Source organism: Nicotiana sylvestris, chromosome 9 (assembly GCF_000393655.2).
Source record: "Nicotiana sylvestris chromosome 9, ASM39365v2, whole genome shotgun sequence".
NCBI lineage: Eukaryota > Viridiplantae > Streptophyta > Magnoliopsida > Solanales > Solanaceae > Nicotiana > Nicotiana sylvestris.
In genome coordinates, this window is record NC_091065.1 from 165,443,966 (window position 1) to 165,458,446 (window position 14,481).

At 37.3% G+C, this 14,481-nt stretch overlaps 1 protein-coding gene across 1 annotated transcript; it reads left to right on the forward strand.

Moving 5' to 3' along the window:
- The first annotated feature begins 334 nt into the window (after positions 1-334).
- Positions 335-1,714, forward strand: LOC104220465 (GPI-anchored protein LLG1-like). The gene is made up of 2 exons (XM_009771344.2): positions 335-495; positions 1,126-1,714. The coding sequence occupies exons 1-2, from the start codon at positions 408-410 to the stop codon at positions 1,533-1,535; spliced, it is 498 nt and encodes a 165-aa protein (XP_009769646.1). The 5' UTR covers positions 335-407; the 3' UTR covers positions 1,536-1,714.
- Positions 1,715-14,481: the final 12,767 nt, after the last annotated feature.

The following is a 14,481-nucleotide window of genomic DNA, read 5'->3' on the forward strand; positions in this document are numbered from 1 at the left end:
GCCGATTGACCACTTTTGCATTTTGCCCTTTTTCAAGAGACCTAGTCAACTGGAGGAATTAAGATGCCTATAAACTTTAGGAACTAGAGAAATTAAGAGCATATAAAACTGAAAAGATCTATGGACTAAAATTAACCCAAACAAGATTTCAATTTCAGCGCATATAAAACTGAAAGATCAATGGACTAAAATTAACCCAAACAAGATTTCAATTTCAGCCTTTCTTTCTCCGAGTCTCATGTCTTAATTTTCTCTTCATTTCATTGGCTTTCATTTGTTATGGTTAACCTTTCTCTGCCTTATAAATAAAGAACAAATTTCAAAGAGATTAATCATTACAATTAAGGGAAGAAGAAGAGATAAATAAGAGTTAATCTCTAACCAAATTAAGAAGAAGAGAAGCAAAGATGGGGTTTGAAATTAGATCATGCTTCTTCTTGTTTCTCTTCTTCCTTGTTGTTGGCTTGGCTTCCTCTTCCCCAACCTACATCAAATGTAATTTTATTAATTCCTCAACGCATTTTTTTATGTCTTTAATTCAATATGCTCTTGTTCTGGATATTAATTCAACTTGCAACACTAACAAATCAATTTTCCTATTTAAATAAATTCCCTTTTTCTTACATTCAAGATCTTATGGAAAAACTTCTTGGTTTTTTTTTTTTTTTTACTTTGTATTTTGTTTACCAGGAGCTTATCAAAAAAAACAAAAAGGACAGACCAGTGCACTAAGCTCCCGCTATGTGCGGTAAACGGGGAAGGGGCGGACCACTAGAGTCTATTGTATGCAGTCTTCCCTGCATTTCTGCAAGAAGTTGTTTTCACGGCTTGAACCCGTAACCTCCTGGTCACATGGCAACAACTTTACTAGTTACGCCAAAACTCCTAGTCTTTACTAGGAGCTTATTATGAAAAGAAATCTAGTAGAGTTGTCTGTAACCCTATGTTTTTCCAGGATTTGTTTAGCTTTTTAAAGATTTATACGGTCACTAGAAAATACATTAAAAAATTCTAATACTCTCTATATTTATATAGAATCCTAAAGCAGACCCCAACTTATTTGAGTTTGAGGCTTAATTATTATTATTATTATTATTTAATTAAATTCTCTTTGTGTTTGAGCAGATAGCGTGCTTCGTCAGTCTCACGCGCCGGGGCGTGGCCTTCTTCAACAATATTTAGTGAAGAATGATTGTCCCATTAATTTTGAGAAGGAAGACTACACACCCCTTACTAGCCAATGCAAAGGGCCTCAATACAATCCAGCATTATGTTGCAATGGATTCAAGACAATTGCATGCAGATACACAAACGAAATAAATGATGAGAGCAATGGGTGTGCTACTGGTATGTTTATCTCCATTAATGAAAGTGGAAAATACCCTACTGGTCTTTTTGAGAATATTTGCAAGGAAGCAGAAGAAGGTTTAAAGTGTGACAATGTCAAGAGCCCTGTTGCTCCAAGACAAAATGTTCATAGTACACCAAGATCAAATCCCAGAGTTGGTAACAGACAAGCAATTGGTAAACATTAGGCAAGAAAAAGTTTTAAGCTTTAATAATTGCTTGTAATAGTATGGAATTCCAAGTCTTGTACGTACATTATTCTGTTGGTTTTGTTACCTCTCATTTATTTTGTGATTTAAATTTTGTACCCAGTATTTTGGGATGTTCGCGAGACTATAATGAATAAGATCATTCATTTTTGTTTTTCTTTCTCTTCCTCTTATTCTGGTATTTGGCCTAAATGGAGAATGTTAGAGGTTGGTACTATAATGGGCTTTGTACAAAGTTGGCCGCTCAGCCAAACACTATAGGGATTTTTACATACCTATACACTTGGAAACCTTATTATCAAAAATATTCATGTTTAGTTAATTATCGACCTAAACAAGATTTGTTTATAGAATATATATATTACACTTAAAAAAGCTCCCAATCCATTATCAGTGCTTTTAGTTACACCATTTTTTTTTTCTTTTCTCCTCTTTTCTTTCTTCTCTCCCGATTCTATTTGCTATACCCTTGATATCTAAGATCTTTTCTTCTCTTTAAATTTTCGATGTAAATTACTTCCTCAAAAATAATCTAAAGTAAGAACAAACAGACAAAATAAAATACAGAGAAGAGAGAAGATATATAGGCGATAGTATTAGGAACTCAATTCTTACCTTTCAATTGTAATTTATAATGGAAAGGCTTATCTTTACCAACTCTTCACTTCCCTCATCTAAACTCCACCACCTTAAGCCCTTTCCTCGTCTCTCCCAACTCGAATTCTCTGTTCCGAGATTTCAAACTCTGCCCTCCCTTAAACGTGTTGAGTGTCGCGGGCCCAATTCGCTTTCTTGTGATACAATTTGTATACAATATTTATACAATATGTCTTTTGTATATTTTGTATCTGATTTATACATATTAAAAATAAATTTCATACAACTAATTATATATTATACAACTTATCTACAACTTTCATACATTATTTCTACCTAGTTATATACAACTACAATATCATACAACTTAAATACAATTTTTATATAATATTGTTAAACTTTCATACAATATTTAAATAAAAAAACATATATAAACAACAGAATACAATTTACCTACAATATTACTACAACTTTACTACAATTTCATAAGTATAATATATATTATGTCTTCTTCTTCTTCTTCTTCTTCTTCTTCTTCTTCTTCTTCTTCTTCTTCTTCTTCGTCGTCGTCGTCGTCGTCGAGTTTCAATATGAAATTCGGTCAAAATCAAGTCTAATATTTACCAAAACACCCTCAAAATTGAGATATAACCTCCAAATAATATTTTCAATTATTTGCCACAACACTCAATCCAAACAAAATAATGGTTTTTGAAAACCTAAATTTGAATTCAAAGCTTCAAAATTTTTAATGGTTGTCAATGGTGGAATTGCTACTCTCTTTCCTTTGCTCTACATTACTGGAATTAGGGATTGAAAGATAGAACGAGACGTAGAGAGAGAGAGAGACAGCATGAGAGAGAGAGAGAGAGAGATAGAGCATAAGAGGGAGAGAGAATAAGGATGAGAAATAATTGATTCCTAATATAAAGGGATACTCATTTAATTCCTAAAATGTGTATAATTGGTAAATTTATATATATGATGTAATTAAATTAAAACTTGAGTAGGAAGGTAATGTATAAGTATGTAAAAATTCCAAAACAATAACAGCCACTAGCCCAATCTTTGGCAACCGCTTGACTTTCTTTTTCACTTACAATTAGTAGTCAAAGAAGTATTAACCTGCTATTCTCGATAATTCTAAGCCTTGCGAAATCTCACAAAAATCCTCCAAATCCTTGCTATTTTTGACAATTCGAAGCCTTAGCGAAATCTCACAAAAATCCTGCAAACCCAGTGAAATCCCTCGTCAAAAAACCAATCCTTTCACCCTCCAAAAATCGATCAAATCCAACTGTCTTATCTACAACTGCCAAACTCCTTCCTATCATACTACAGATTTTGATCCTTTTTTTATCTCTTACAAAAAACTGACATTTTCATATTGGCTCAGTTTAATGGGGGAAAAACATTGTATTGCTTAGCATAAATATCCATGATACAAGAAGAAGAAGAATGTGTTGTATACGTTGTACACAGAGGCGGACCTAGGATTTGAGTGTAATGGGGGCACCGTTATTGATATAGATATGTTGTAACGACCCGACCGGTCGTTTTGAGTTTTTGTACTTCGCTCGCTAGTCCTCGGGCATGGCTAGCCCTGTGTGGTGTATATGACTTATGTAAATCATCAGTTTTGATTTTCAGGGTAATCGGAATGAATTTGGAAGAACAGTTCTCAATTTGAAGTTTAAAATTTGAAAGGTTTGACCAAGTTTTGAATTGTTAGTATATGATCTCAGATTGGAATTTTTATGATTTGGTTAGCTTCGTTAGGTGATTTGAGACTTAGAAGCGTGATCGGAATGTATTTTGGAGGTCCGTGGAAGGTTTAGACTTGAATTGGTGAAATTGGAATTTTGGCGTTTTTCAGTTGATAAGTGAGATTTTGATATAGGGGTCGGAATGGAATTTCGGAAGTTGGAGTAGGTTCGTTCTGTCATTTGTGACGTGTGTGCAAAATTTCAGGTCATTCGGACGGGGTTTGATAGACCTTTTGATTGAAAGCGGAATTTGGAAGTTTTTGGAATTCTTAGGCTTGAATCCGATGCAAATTTGGTGTTTTAATGTTTTTTTGAGCATTCCGAAGGTTGGAACAAGTTTGAATGATGTTATGGGATATGTTGGCATGTTTGTTTGAGGTCCCGAGGTCCTCGGGTGTGTTTCGGGTGGTTAACGGGTCAATTTTTGGACTTTGGACTTGGTAGATTTTTTGATATTTTGTTGCAGAGAAATCCTTCTTCGCGAACGCGAGAACCCGCGATAGGTTCTCGCGTTCGTGAAAGGTTAATGAGAGCGGCAGTCAAGTTGTTCTCGGCGTTCGTGATGTTGGTCCCGCGTTCGCGAAGGTATATGAGTTTAAGGCTACGCGTTCGCGATTGGTGTTCCGCGTTCGAGTAGGCTCGAGCCGTGTGGTCATCGCGTTCGCGTGTGGGCCCTCGCGTTCGTGAAAGAGAGAATTTGGTCAGTGAAGCTTTGAGCTTTGCGAACGCGAGGGTGATGTCGCTTTCGCGATGAAGAATACCTGGGCAGTCAGTTTATATTTTTAAAATCGAGGGTTTGGTCCATAATTTCGAAATTTCATTAGTGAGCTCGGGAGAAGGTGAACTTTGAGGAAATTTTCAGTGGAGCTATTGGAGTAAGTATTATTCACTCATATTTGGTTTAATTCCATAATTTAGTCTTGAATTTCATCATTTAATTTGAGAAATTAGAGTGGAAATTAGGAAAAAATGGAAGAAAAGTTTGAGAATTCTTTTGGGAATTTGAATGGGCATTTGATGTTGGATTTTGATGTATTTGATATGTACGAACTCGTGAGAGTGTAAAGATTCTATTGATGTGATTTTTATCGGATTCTGAGACATGGGCTCGAGGGCTGGGTTTGGCCAATTTCAGGATTTTTGGGATAGATTGGATATTTTCGAATGGGCTTTGTTCCCTTAGCATATTTTGATGGTATGAATCTGCTTTTGGCTAGATTTGGAGCATTCGGAGGCCGAGTCGAGAGGCAAAGGCATCGCGAGATAGAGTTTGGACCGGATTGAGGTAAGTAATAATTGTAAATATCTGTCCTGAGGATATGAAACCCCAGACTTAATATCGTTGTGCTACTTTGAGGTGATGCACATGTTAGATAACGAGCGTGGGGTCGTGCATCGTTGGGGATTGTGACTTAGTCCGTCCCGTATGACTATTAAACTGCGTATTTGACTGAAAACTGTTTGATATCATTGTATTTTGGAAACTATTACCATGTTTTGGGCTGAATGCCATATTTGGGCCTCGTGCCAACTGTTTTGGACCCTTAGGGGATTTTTACTACTATTCCTCACTGTTTTGACTTCATATTTGTACTCAGTCATGCTGTATTCTACTATTTTCATAACTCAGCCATATTTACTCCGTTTTTGATATTCTAAATAATATTTTCGGTTGAGCATCATGTTTTACTGTTGCCCCGAGTGGCTTGAGAGATTTATGACAGAGTGAGCCCGAGGGCCTGTGTTGTGAGGATACTGTGGGATCGGGTTGCGCGCCCAGCAGTGTTGTACTGATTCATGAATACGAGGCCGAGGGCCTGATTTGTTACGCCACGAGTTGGCTTGATATTAGGTCGAGAGCTTGTTTGATTATGCCATGAGATGGCTTGATATTGCGCTTGGGTCGTAAGGGGTCTCCTCCAGAGTCTATACACCCCAGTGAGCGTGGGTACCTAGTGTGAGATGTGATATAGCCCGAGGAGCTGATGTTGTTCCATGTTATTGCCCAAGGGGCAGTTCTTGATTTATGTTATGCTCGAAGGGCTGATTGTGAGTGATTATGAGGTAACCCGAGAGGCTAGTTCTGTTGACATTATGCCCGGGGGCGGTTTATGGTACATGTTTTGCCCGAGGGGCTGTATACATTTCTATCATGTTTACTCATTGTTTTATCACTTGTTTGAAACTATTGAAAATTGTTTTAAAAGGTTTTACCAAAACTGAGCACGATTTACGAAGTAAATGATTTATGTATTGTGTTGGAAATATCCTGCATTTGTTGTAGCGTTTGACGTGGCTTACGTGTTTTCTTACTGCTCAGCTTTCATTTACTTTTATTACTTACTGAGTTGGAGTACTCACATTACTCCCTGCACCTTGTGTGCAGATTCAGGTATTTTTTAACCCGATAGCGGGTGTTGATTGCTCAGTGGAAGATTCATCGGAGTTAGCAAGGTAGCTGTCCGACATCCGCAGCACTGCTTTTCTCCCTCTTGTTTTTCTTACACTGTATTTAGTACATTTTAGACTCTCTGTTGTATTCATACCTTAGTATATGCTCGTGACTTGTGACACCCCGATGTCGGGCTTGTGTATTTATTCTGCACTGTTCATTTAGACTTATCTTATGCGATATTTGATTAATTAAAGGCTTAAAAATGACTGTTACTGATTAAATGGTTAAATTTTGGGAGTTGTGTCGGCTGGCCTAGTTTCACGATAGGTTCCATCACGACCGGGTCGGTTTTAGGGTCGTGACAAGTTGGTATTAGAGCCTAGGTTACATAGGTCTCACGAGTCATGAGCAGGTTTAGTAGAGTCTCGCGGATCGGTACGAAGACGTCTGTGCTTATCCTTGGGAGGCTAAAGAACCTTTAGGAAAACTTCACATTCTTGAACTCTTATCGTGCGTCCTTGATTCAGCTTGAAACGTAACTTTTTGAATTCCTTCCATGCGTTCGTATGCACGCATGAGCGCTCAGTATCGGATATGCATCGATGGCTTGTAATTCCCTGATCGAGGGGAGAGATATGATCTCTGTGTGTTGATGTTGGGCCAGTCTGGAGTACCTGAGACCGTGTTTTGCCTATAGCTTGAGCACTGAGGCGTTGATTGTGTGAGCACGTACTTTTGGATTTGTATGTCCGATAGTGTTCCGATTAGTGGGAGTGATGACTGAATAGTTACGTGATGAGTGTGATGTGACTGCGAGATATGTTCATATGAATTGAATGAGACGAGAAGGGTCTGCTTTGGGGTAGCAAGAACTATTTGGTGCTTGATTTCCATCGTGAGTTGATGTATAGCCCCGAGTTGTAGGTGTGTTGAAGGATCTTTACATTTTGCCTAGTTGGGAAGTGAAGTAGATTTCACGTTGTGTATGAATTCAGACTTAGGAAGATTAAGTGACTACGTAATGTTTATGACAGTGGAAGGGTATAAAGAGATGTTAGTTTGAGGCGAAGCAGGTGGGTTATCTCCTGCGGAGTGTTCTGAAGTTTGTGTGATCCTTATGTTGTTTGTTGGAAGATCTCTTTTACTAGTGAAATATATGTGTTGCAATTCGAATTTGGGTCGCTTAAGAGAGTGGGCTTGACTGTTACAAGGGTGAATGCGAGATTTGTAGAAGATTTGAAGTACTAGATGGTCTATGTTGCACGAGCTTATGAAGGATTGAGTTTAATCTCACTATGGTATTATGGCAGTAATAGAGTATATGCATTATGTGTTATTATGTGTTTTGATCTATGACTTTGCGCCAAGTGGGGGAGTCTGCTATTGATTAGTTGATTGCACGGTTATGTGCTATGTTGGTTCAAGTTGGAGGCGTGCTGGTGAATCAATTATGGCTTACGGAGGTTGAGATCAAGGATGGCTCGAGTAAAGGAAATTTCAATAAAAGTTATGTTATGCTTTATGGGTATATAAGAAGCATAGAATGACTTGAGTTGTTATGAGTAAAGAGTGTGCAGTGCATAGAACAAGAAGTTGCTTGGTTGCATTAATTAAGGTTACGTTCTGCGGTGTTGGAGTGCTATTGGAGCACATGTCGCCCTGTCCGTTTGATCGGTCTAATTGTGGTTGGTACTAAAATGAGCTTTGTACAAAGTTAACCGCAAAGCCAAAAACTATAATAGCCACTAGCCTAATCATTGGCAGCCGTCTGACTTTCTTTTTCACTTACAATTTGTAGTCAAAGAAGTATTAACCTGCTAGTCCCGAAAATTCTAAACATTGTGCTCACAAAAATACTTCAAATCTAGTAAAATCCCATATCGAAACCAACCCTTTTACCCTCCAAAAATCTATCAAATCCAACCGTCTTATCTACAACTTCCAAACTCCTTCCTTTTATACTACAGATTTTGATCTCTTACAAAAAACTGACATTTTCATATTGGTGTATTGGTGGTAAAATGATGCTACATGTGGAATGTTGGAATGCTAACATAGGATGATACATGGAATAGTGATATAGCGACAAATGACATTCTTAATTGAAAGAATTAATTGGGAGAGGAAGAAACACCCATGAGAAGGTATAGAGAAGAGAACTGAGCCTAACAGTTGACAAAGAAGAGACGATGATAGAATAAAGAAAGAACAAAAAGAAGGAAAGATACATGAACCGGAAGAAAATAAGGGATGAGAATAGGAATAGTTATAGGATATTTATAGCAATAAATACACCAGTTATAGATATCTGAGATAATGGGCAATCAATACCATTAAAGCCCATAATAAACCCAAACTATGTGGGAAAACTATTACAATTGTACACTCCTATATAAGGATACAAAATTTTATTTTATAAGGATAGATCTTAAGTACTATTGAAATATACTCTTTACTTTTCTGGTTTCTCGAAATTCTCTGTCTTGATTTTACAATTTGACCATCAATTAGTTCCTTTTCCATTCTTTTTATTTTCTTTAAATATCATTGTGAAAGTGAAGTAAAACTTGGTTATTAGTAACCCATTTTCTTCTAAATTTAGACTTTGACCAAGAAACCTATTTTTTAGTTAAACAAATTGGTTCTGTTGCCGGGAATGTGATTATCTTTTTACTTTCCAAATTCCCTTTCTGACAACCAATCATGTCAACTGTCAACGTAAATAACTAGCTAAATCCACCGGAGGGAGGCACTCCACCAATCCCTTCACCACAAGAATCTCCTCGACAGTCCCGAGAGGGGACACCTGAATGATCAACATCACACACGAATGAACATCAAGGGAACGAGCAGACTGTCGAATAAGACGCTTTAAAATAATTGACCGTAGAGCACGTGAATAGCGCTCTCCAAGCCTTTGTTAGGGGATTGCGAACTGCGCCGCCAACTCCTCTTCCAAATAATACAGCAACCATAGAAAACCCACGCTCGGGGCTTGACAATTCAGGAAGCGGAGGAATTCCCAGTGAATCTCGTGATGGAAGGTCAGGTACACCAAATAATTCTAATTTACAAAGTTTGGTACTAAATTTGCAGAAACAGCTGAAAGAGAAAAATGATCACATAGAACAAATACTTAGCGTACCACCCGTGATTAAAATGAGTAGATATTGATAAATATTCACAATGGCCCTGGAAGCCAAGTGCAACACCTTTGCCGATTCCTAAGAAGTTTAAAATTCCTGATATTCCAAAACATGATGGAACAACTGACCCGTAGACCATGTAACCGCATTTACAACTGGCGTAAAAGGAAATGATTTGATCAAACAAGAAATCGAATCAGTTTTGGTCAAAACATTTGGTGAAACACTCACGAAAGGAGCATTAACGTGGTATTCTCTCTTACCTAAAAACTCTATTGATTCTTTTGCTGAGCTTGCAGATGCATTTATAAAAGTACATTCGGGAGCTCAAAAAGTTGAAAAAATAATGGAAGACATCTTTAAGGCAAAACAAGGAAACACAGAACTGCTCAGAGAGTTTGTGGATAGATTCTAGCGAGAGAGGATGATGTTACCACGAGTACCTGACAATTAGGCAGCTATGGCGTTTGCAAGCAATCTAAACAATAAAAATTCAGAAGCCACGAGGGGACTAAAGGAAAGTTTGCGAGAATTTCCAGCAACAACTTGGAATGACGTGTATAACAGATACAACACAAAGCTGCAGATAGAGGAAGACACGGTTGCACAACCAACGGTAGATGAAAGAGCAGCTTCAAGATGTTCAGAATCAGAAAAAAGAACTGGGAAAAATAGGTATGAGCCTTATATGGGTCCTGTAGGTCAAGATTCTCGGTCCAAACAAGAAAACTTACAATCTGAATCGAGGCCAAAGCAAAAAGAAACGGGTTCCTCATCTGGATTCAGAAAGGAACGGGATGTGCAAGGAGACAATTCCAACACACATGCGAGAATCAGAGATTATAGGTTTAATGTCAGTACCTCTGAGTTGGTGGTTGTTTTAAGAGGCATGGGAGATAAGGTACGGTGACGTAAAGAAATGAGGTCAGACCTGAGCAAAAGAAATCCAGATTATTGGTGTGAATTTCATAACGATCACGGCCATAGAATAGCAGATTGTAGGTTACTACAAGGAGAGCTTGAGCATTTGTTGAAGCAAGGTTATCTAACTGAGTTGTTCAGCGAGAAAGGTAGGCAATCATATATGAAGAATAGACAAGAACCCCCAAAACCACTATCTCCAAAAAGAACAGTTAACGTAATAACCGGGAGAGACGAGGGCAATGGTGTGACTTATACAATAGCAAAGAAGGCGTCAAAAGTCACAGTCACTCATAGGAAGCGAATATGTCACACCTTGGAAGGAGACAGTATAAAATTTGATGATGAAGATGCGGATGGCTTGATGATTCCTCACAATGACGCATTGGTAATATCCTTACTTATACCCGATATTAACATAAAATGAGTTTTGATTGACCTAGGTAGCTCCGTGAATATCATTTTACTAAGAGTGGTGGATGAGACTCAAGCTAAAGACAAGGTGATACCAAAGGAACGGACTCTGTCTGGGTTTGATAATTCAAGTGTTATCACGAAAGAAGAAGTAGTGCTAGCTATGTTTACAGAAGTCGTTATCAAAGATACAAAGTTTCAAGTGATAGATGTAGACATGGCTTATAATATAATCCTGGGAAGACCATGGATTCATGATATGGATGTTGTACCATCCACATTGCATTAAGTTATCAAATTTCCTTCACAGTGAGGGATTCGTAAAATTCGTGGAGATCAACAAGCTTCGAGGAGTATCAATTCAGTAGTTGCTACCAGCACGGTAAATGAGGTAGAAGGCAAGAAATAGCAGTTACAGAGTTCAGTTGAGGATGTTGAAATACAATCCTCAGGCATTCCAGCACAAACTGACATTGATTTGAGACCCGATGTTATTCAAGAACCAGCAAAAAAATGAAAATATTAAGACAACTACCGAAGAACTCGAAGCGGTGTGCTATTTAAACACTGGCCGGATAGAAAAGTTTACATCGAAGTAAAGCTGAGCACATAAATGAAAGGTAAGTTAATTGAATTTTTAAAAGCTAAATCAGATTGCTTTACTTGTTCGCATTCAGATATGACAGGTATACCACCAGAGGTGATGACTCACAAACTGAACGAGGACCCATCATATCCACCTATCAAGCAGAAGAAAAGGAGGCAGTGATCCTTCAAAAATCAGGTGATCCAAGATTAGGTACAAAAACTTTTAAAATTTGGGTCAATACGAGAGGTAAAATATCCTAACTGGCTAGCTAATACTGTAGTAGTACCAAAAAAGAATAGGAATATGGCGAGTTTGTGTAGATTATACTGATTTAAATAAAGTTTGTCCAAAATATTCATTCTCTTTGCCACACATAGATCAACTAATTGATTCTACCACATGACACGAGTTGTTAAGTTTTTTAGATGCATATTCAGGATATAACAAGATAAAGATGTACCCTACAGATGAAGAAAAAACTTCCTTAATCACAATTTGGTATGTGGCTCCAGCATTTTTCATACCCAAAGGCATGATTTTGTAATAGTAAGTCACCCTACCTTATTACGCAAAGCTATCGAGGAAATACCCGATGTACTCACAAGCAAAAAGAAAGTGCAGAGATTAACAGGAAGAATAGTAGAACTGGGGAGATTTATTTCAAAATCATAAGAAAAAGAGTTTTAAATTCGTTTCAGTATTGAAAAAGCAAAATCAATTTAAATGGACTGATGAAACGGATTAAACGCAATTTAAATGCAAAATCATTGGCACGAAAATCACAGTGTTCTTTTAGACTTGGCAGATTAAACGGATTACATCCGCGCCTTACCATCCCGTAGCTAAAGGGCAAGCTGAGTCAAAAAATAAAGTTATTATTAATAGATTAAATAAAAGATTAGAGAAGCCAAAAAGCAATTGGCCAAAAGTGTTACCAGGAGTATTATGGGCTTATCGAACAACATCAAAAACCAGTATGGGCGAGACTGCATTTTCACTCGTCTATGGCACTGAAACCCTAATTCCAGTTGAAATAGGTGGACCAAGTATGAGATACACACATGCTACTGAGGAAGAAAATGAAGAAGGAATGCATGCGAGTCTTGATTTATTAGAGGAAAGGAGGAAAGCTGCGCTAATAAGAATGACGGCTCAAAAGCAAATAATTGAATGATATTACAATAGGAAAGCAAATCTGAGGTACTTTAAGATTTGGGACTTCATCCTCAAAAAGGTATTTCGGTCAATGAAAACGGCTAATGCAGGTAAGTTAGGTCCAAATTGGGAAAGTCCTTATAGGGTTCGAGGCATCACTAAAAAAAGGGCATATAAGTTGGAGACCATGGATGGCAGCATACTACCATCACATTGGAACGTTGTTCATTTGGATAAGTATTACTTATAGGCAAAGGAAGTACCCATGGTCAGGTATTACTTAGATATAATTTTATTTCGTTCTTTTGAATTTTACTAACAGTTTTAGATGATAGGCAAAAAGCTAGCCCATACCAAATGATGATATTAGACCCGAAAGGCACGCGGAATACTGAATTATTCTCGGTCTAGGTTATAACCTTTCTAATGGAAAAAAAGGATTAAGCAGTTATCGTCTAAACATATACCTTCGAGTTCCGTGTGTATTTTCCTTTTCAGGGAATGGACCAAAAGGAAAGAACAATCCAGTATTCGAGATTTTATAATTCAAAGCTCTAACACTAGGGGGGACTATACATATAGACAAAGAAGCTAAAAGTAAAAACTCAAGCCTAAGAGACAAAAATCAAGCCTTAATCGAAAACCTTAAAACAACCTTGAGAAGGTGTGAAATCGCAAGGACACAAGACACACTCCAAGTTCCAACGAGTTTTTAGGTTAAGGCCAAAAATTAGTAATGGGATAACAAACCCGATATTGGTCACGGGATAACAAACCCGATTTTGTATCTGAAAATCTGCTACAAAGAAAGCAGTTGTGAAAGTAATGTACGAATAATAGGGAAAATCATATACGAAATTTATTTGAAAGTTCAAAGCATCAAAGTTGTATCCTTTTTGTCTATTTCATCTTTCATATATTTACACCAAAATGAAGATGAGATATCATATTCATCAGTGTCGCTTATATAGAAGGGCCCTCTTTTATAAAAAATTGTGTTTATCAAAATCGCAGATTATTGAAGCATTTTAATATGCAAGTCCAAATATCAAAGAGCAAAACAAAAGCTCAGATATCAAAATAAACGGTAAAAGTAACCAAAACACATATATTAAACTTTGGGGAAATATAGAGGTATTTGTTTGTCATTAAACCCTAAAACAAGATAGGGGTAACCAAAAACAACCTTCCAAAAAACAAAATAAACTTCCCAAAAGTTGAACAAATGAGAAAGCAAGAAAAAATTAAGGGGCATCATCTGCGGGAGCATCATTAATGGGAGTAGAAGGGTCATCTTGTGAAGAAGAGGCTTGGACATTAGCTTCGCCAGGAACAAGTCCATTTCCATCACCTTCGGGACCTTCGTCTTCAAGTGAAGAAAAGCTTTGACGTTGCTGAGTTTTATCAATTTCTTCTTTAGCTTTAACAATCTTAGCATTAAGGTTAAAACCCTCATGGTTGGTTTTCATTAGAGTCTCTAGGTGAGTATATAAAAAGGCCCAACTCACATCTAATGACAATTTGTCCTCGAGGATCTCATAGTCTTTCTCCCATTGATCTTCAGCTCTCAGCTCTTCTTTTTATGCTTCAAAGGCATCATAAGCTATCTTCAAAGGAGTAAGAGAACTTTCAAGAACTGAATCTTATCATTAGAGTCACAAAGATCTTCTTGAGCTTGAGTAAGTGTTTGAACTAATTCTCCCGCATACACCTCTTTTTTATTAAGGAGTTCCCTTAAACTCCTTATCTCTTTAGTCGCCTTGGAAAGTTGTTCGGCAAAAGAGGACTCAAGTATATCCTTGTCTTTTCCAACTTGGCTAGAATAAGCCTTTTCAACTACTAATTTAGCAATAACCATCTTCATTTGTTGCTCTAAGGCATTCTTTTCTTCCGCCAGAACCTCTTTCTCCAATTGAATACCTTCAAATTGACCTTTCCAATT

Coding starts and splice junctions, on each gene's coding strand:
- LOC104220465 (XM_009771344.2), top strand. CDS start 408: ATGGGGTTTGAAATTAGATCATGCTTCTTCTTGTTTCTCTTCTTCCTT. Junction 496..1,125: donor TTCCCCAACCTACATCAAAT/GTAATTTTATTA, acceptor GTGTTTGAGCAG/ATAGCGTGCTTCGTCAGTCT.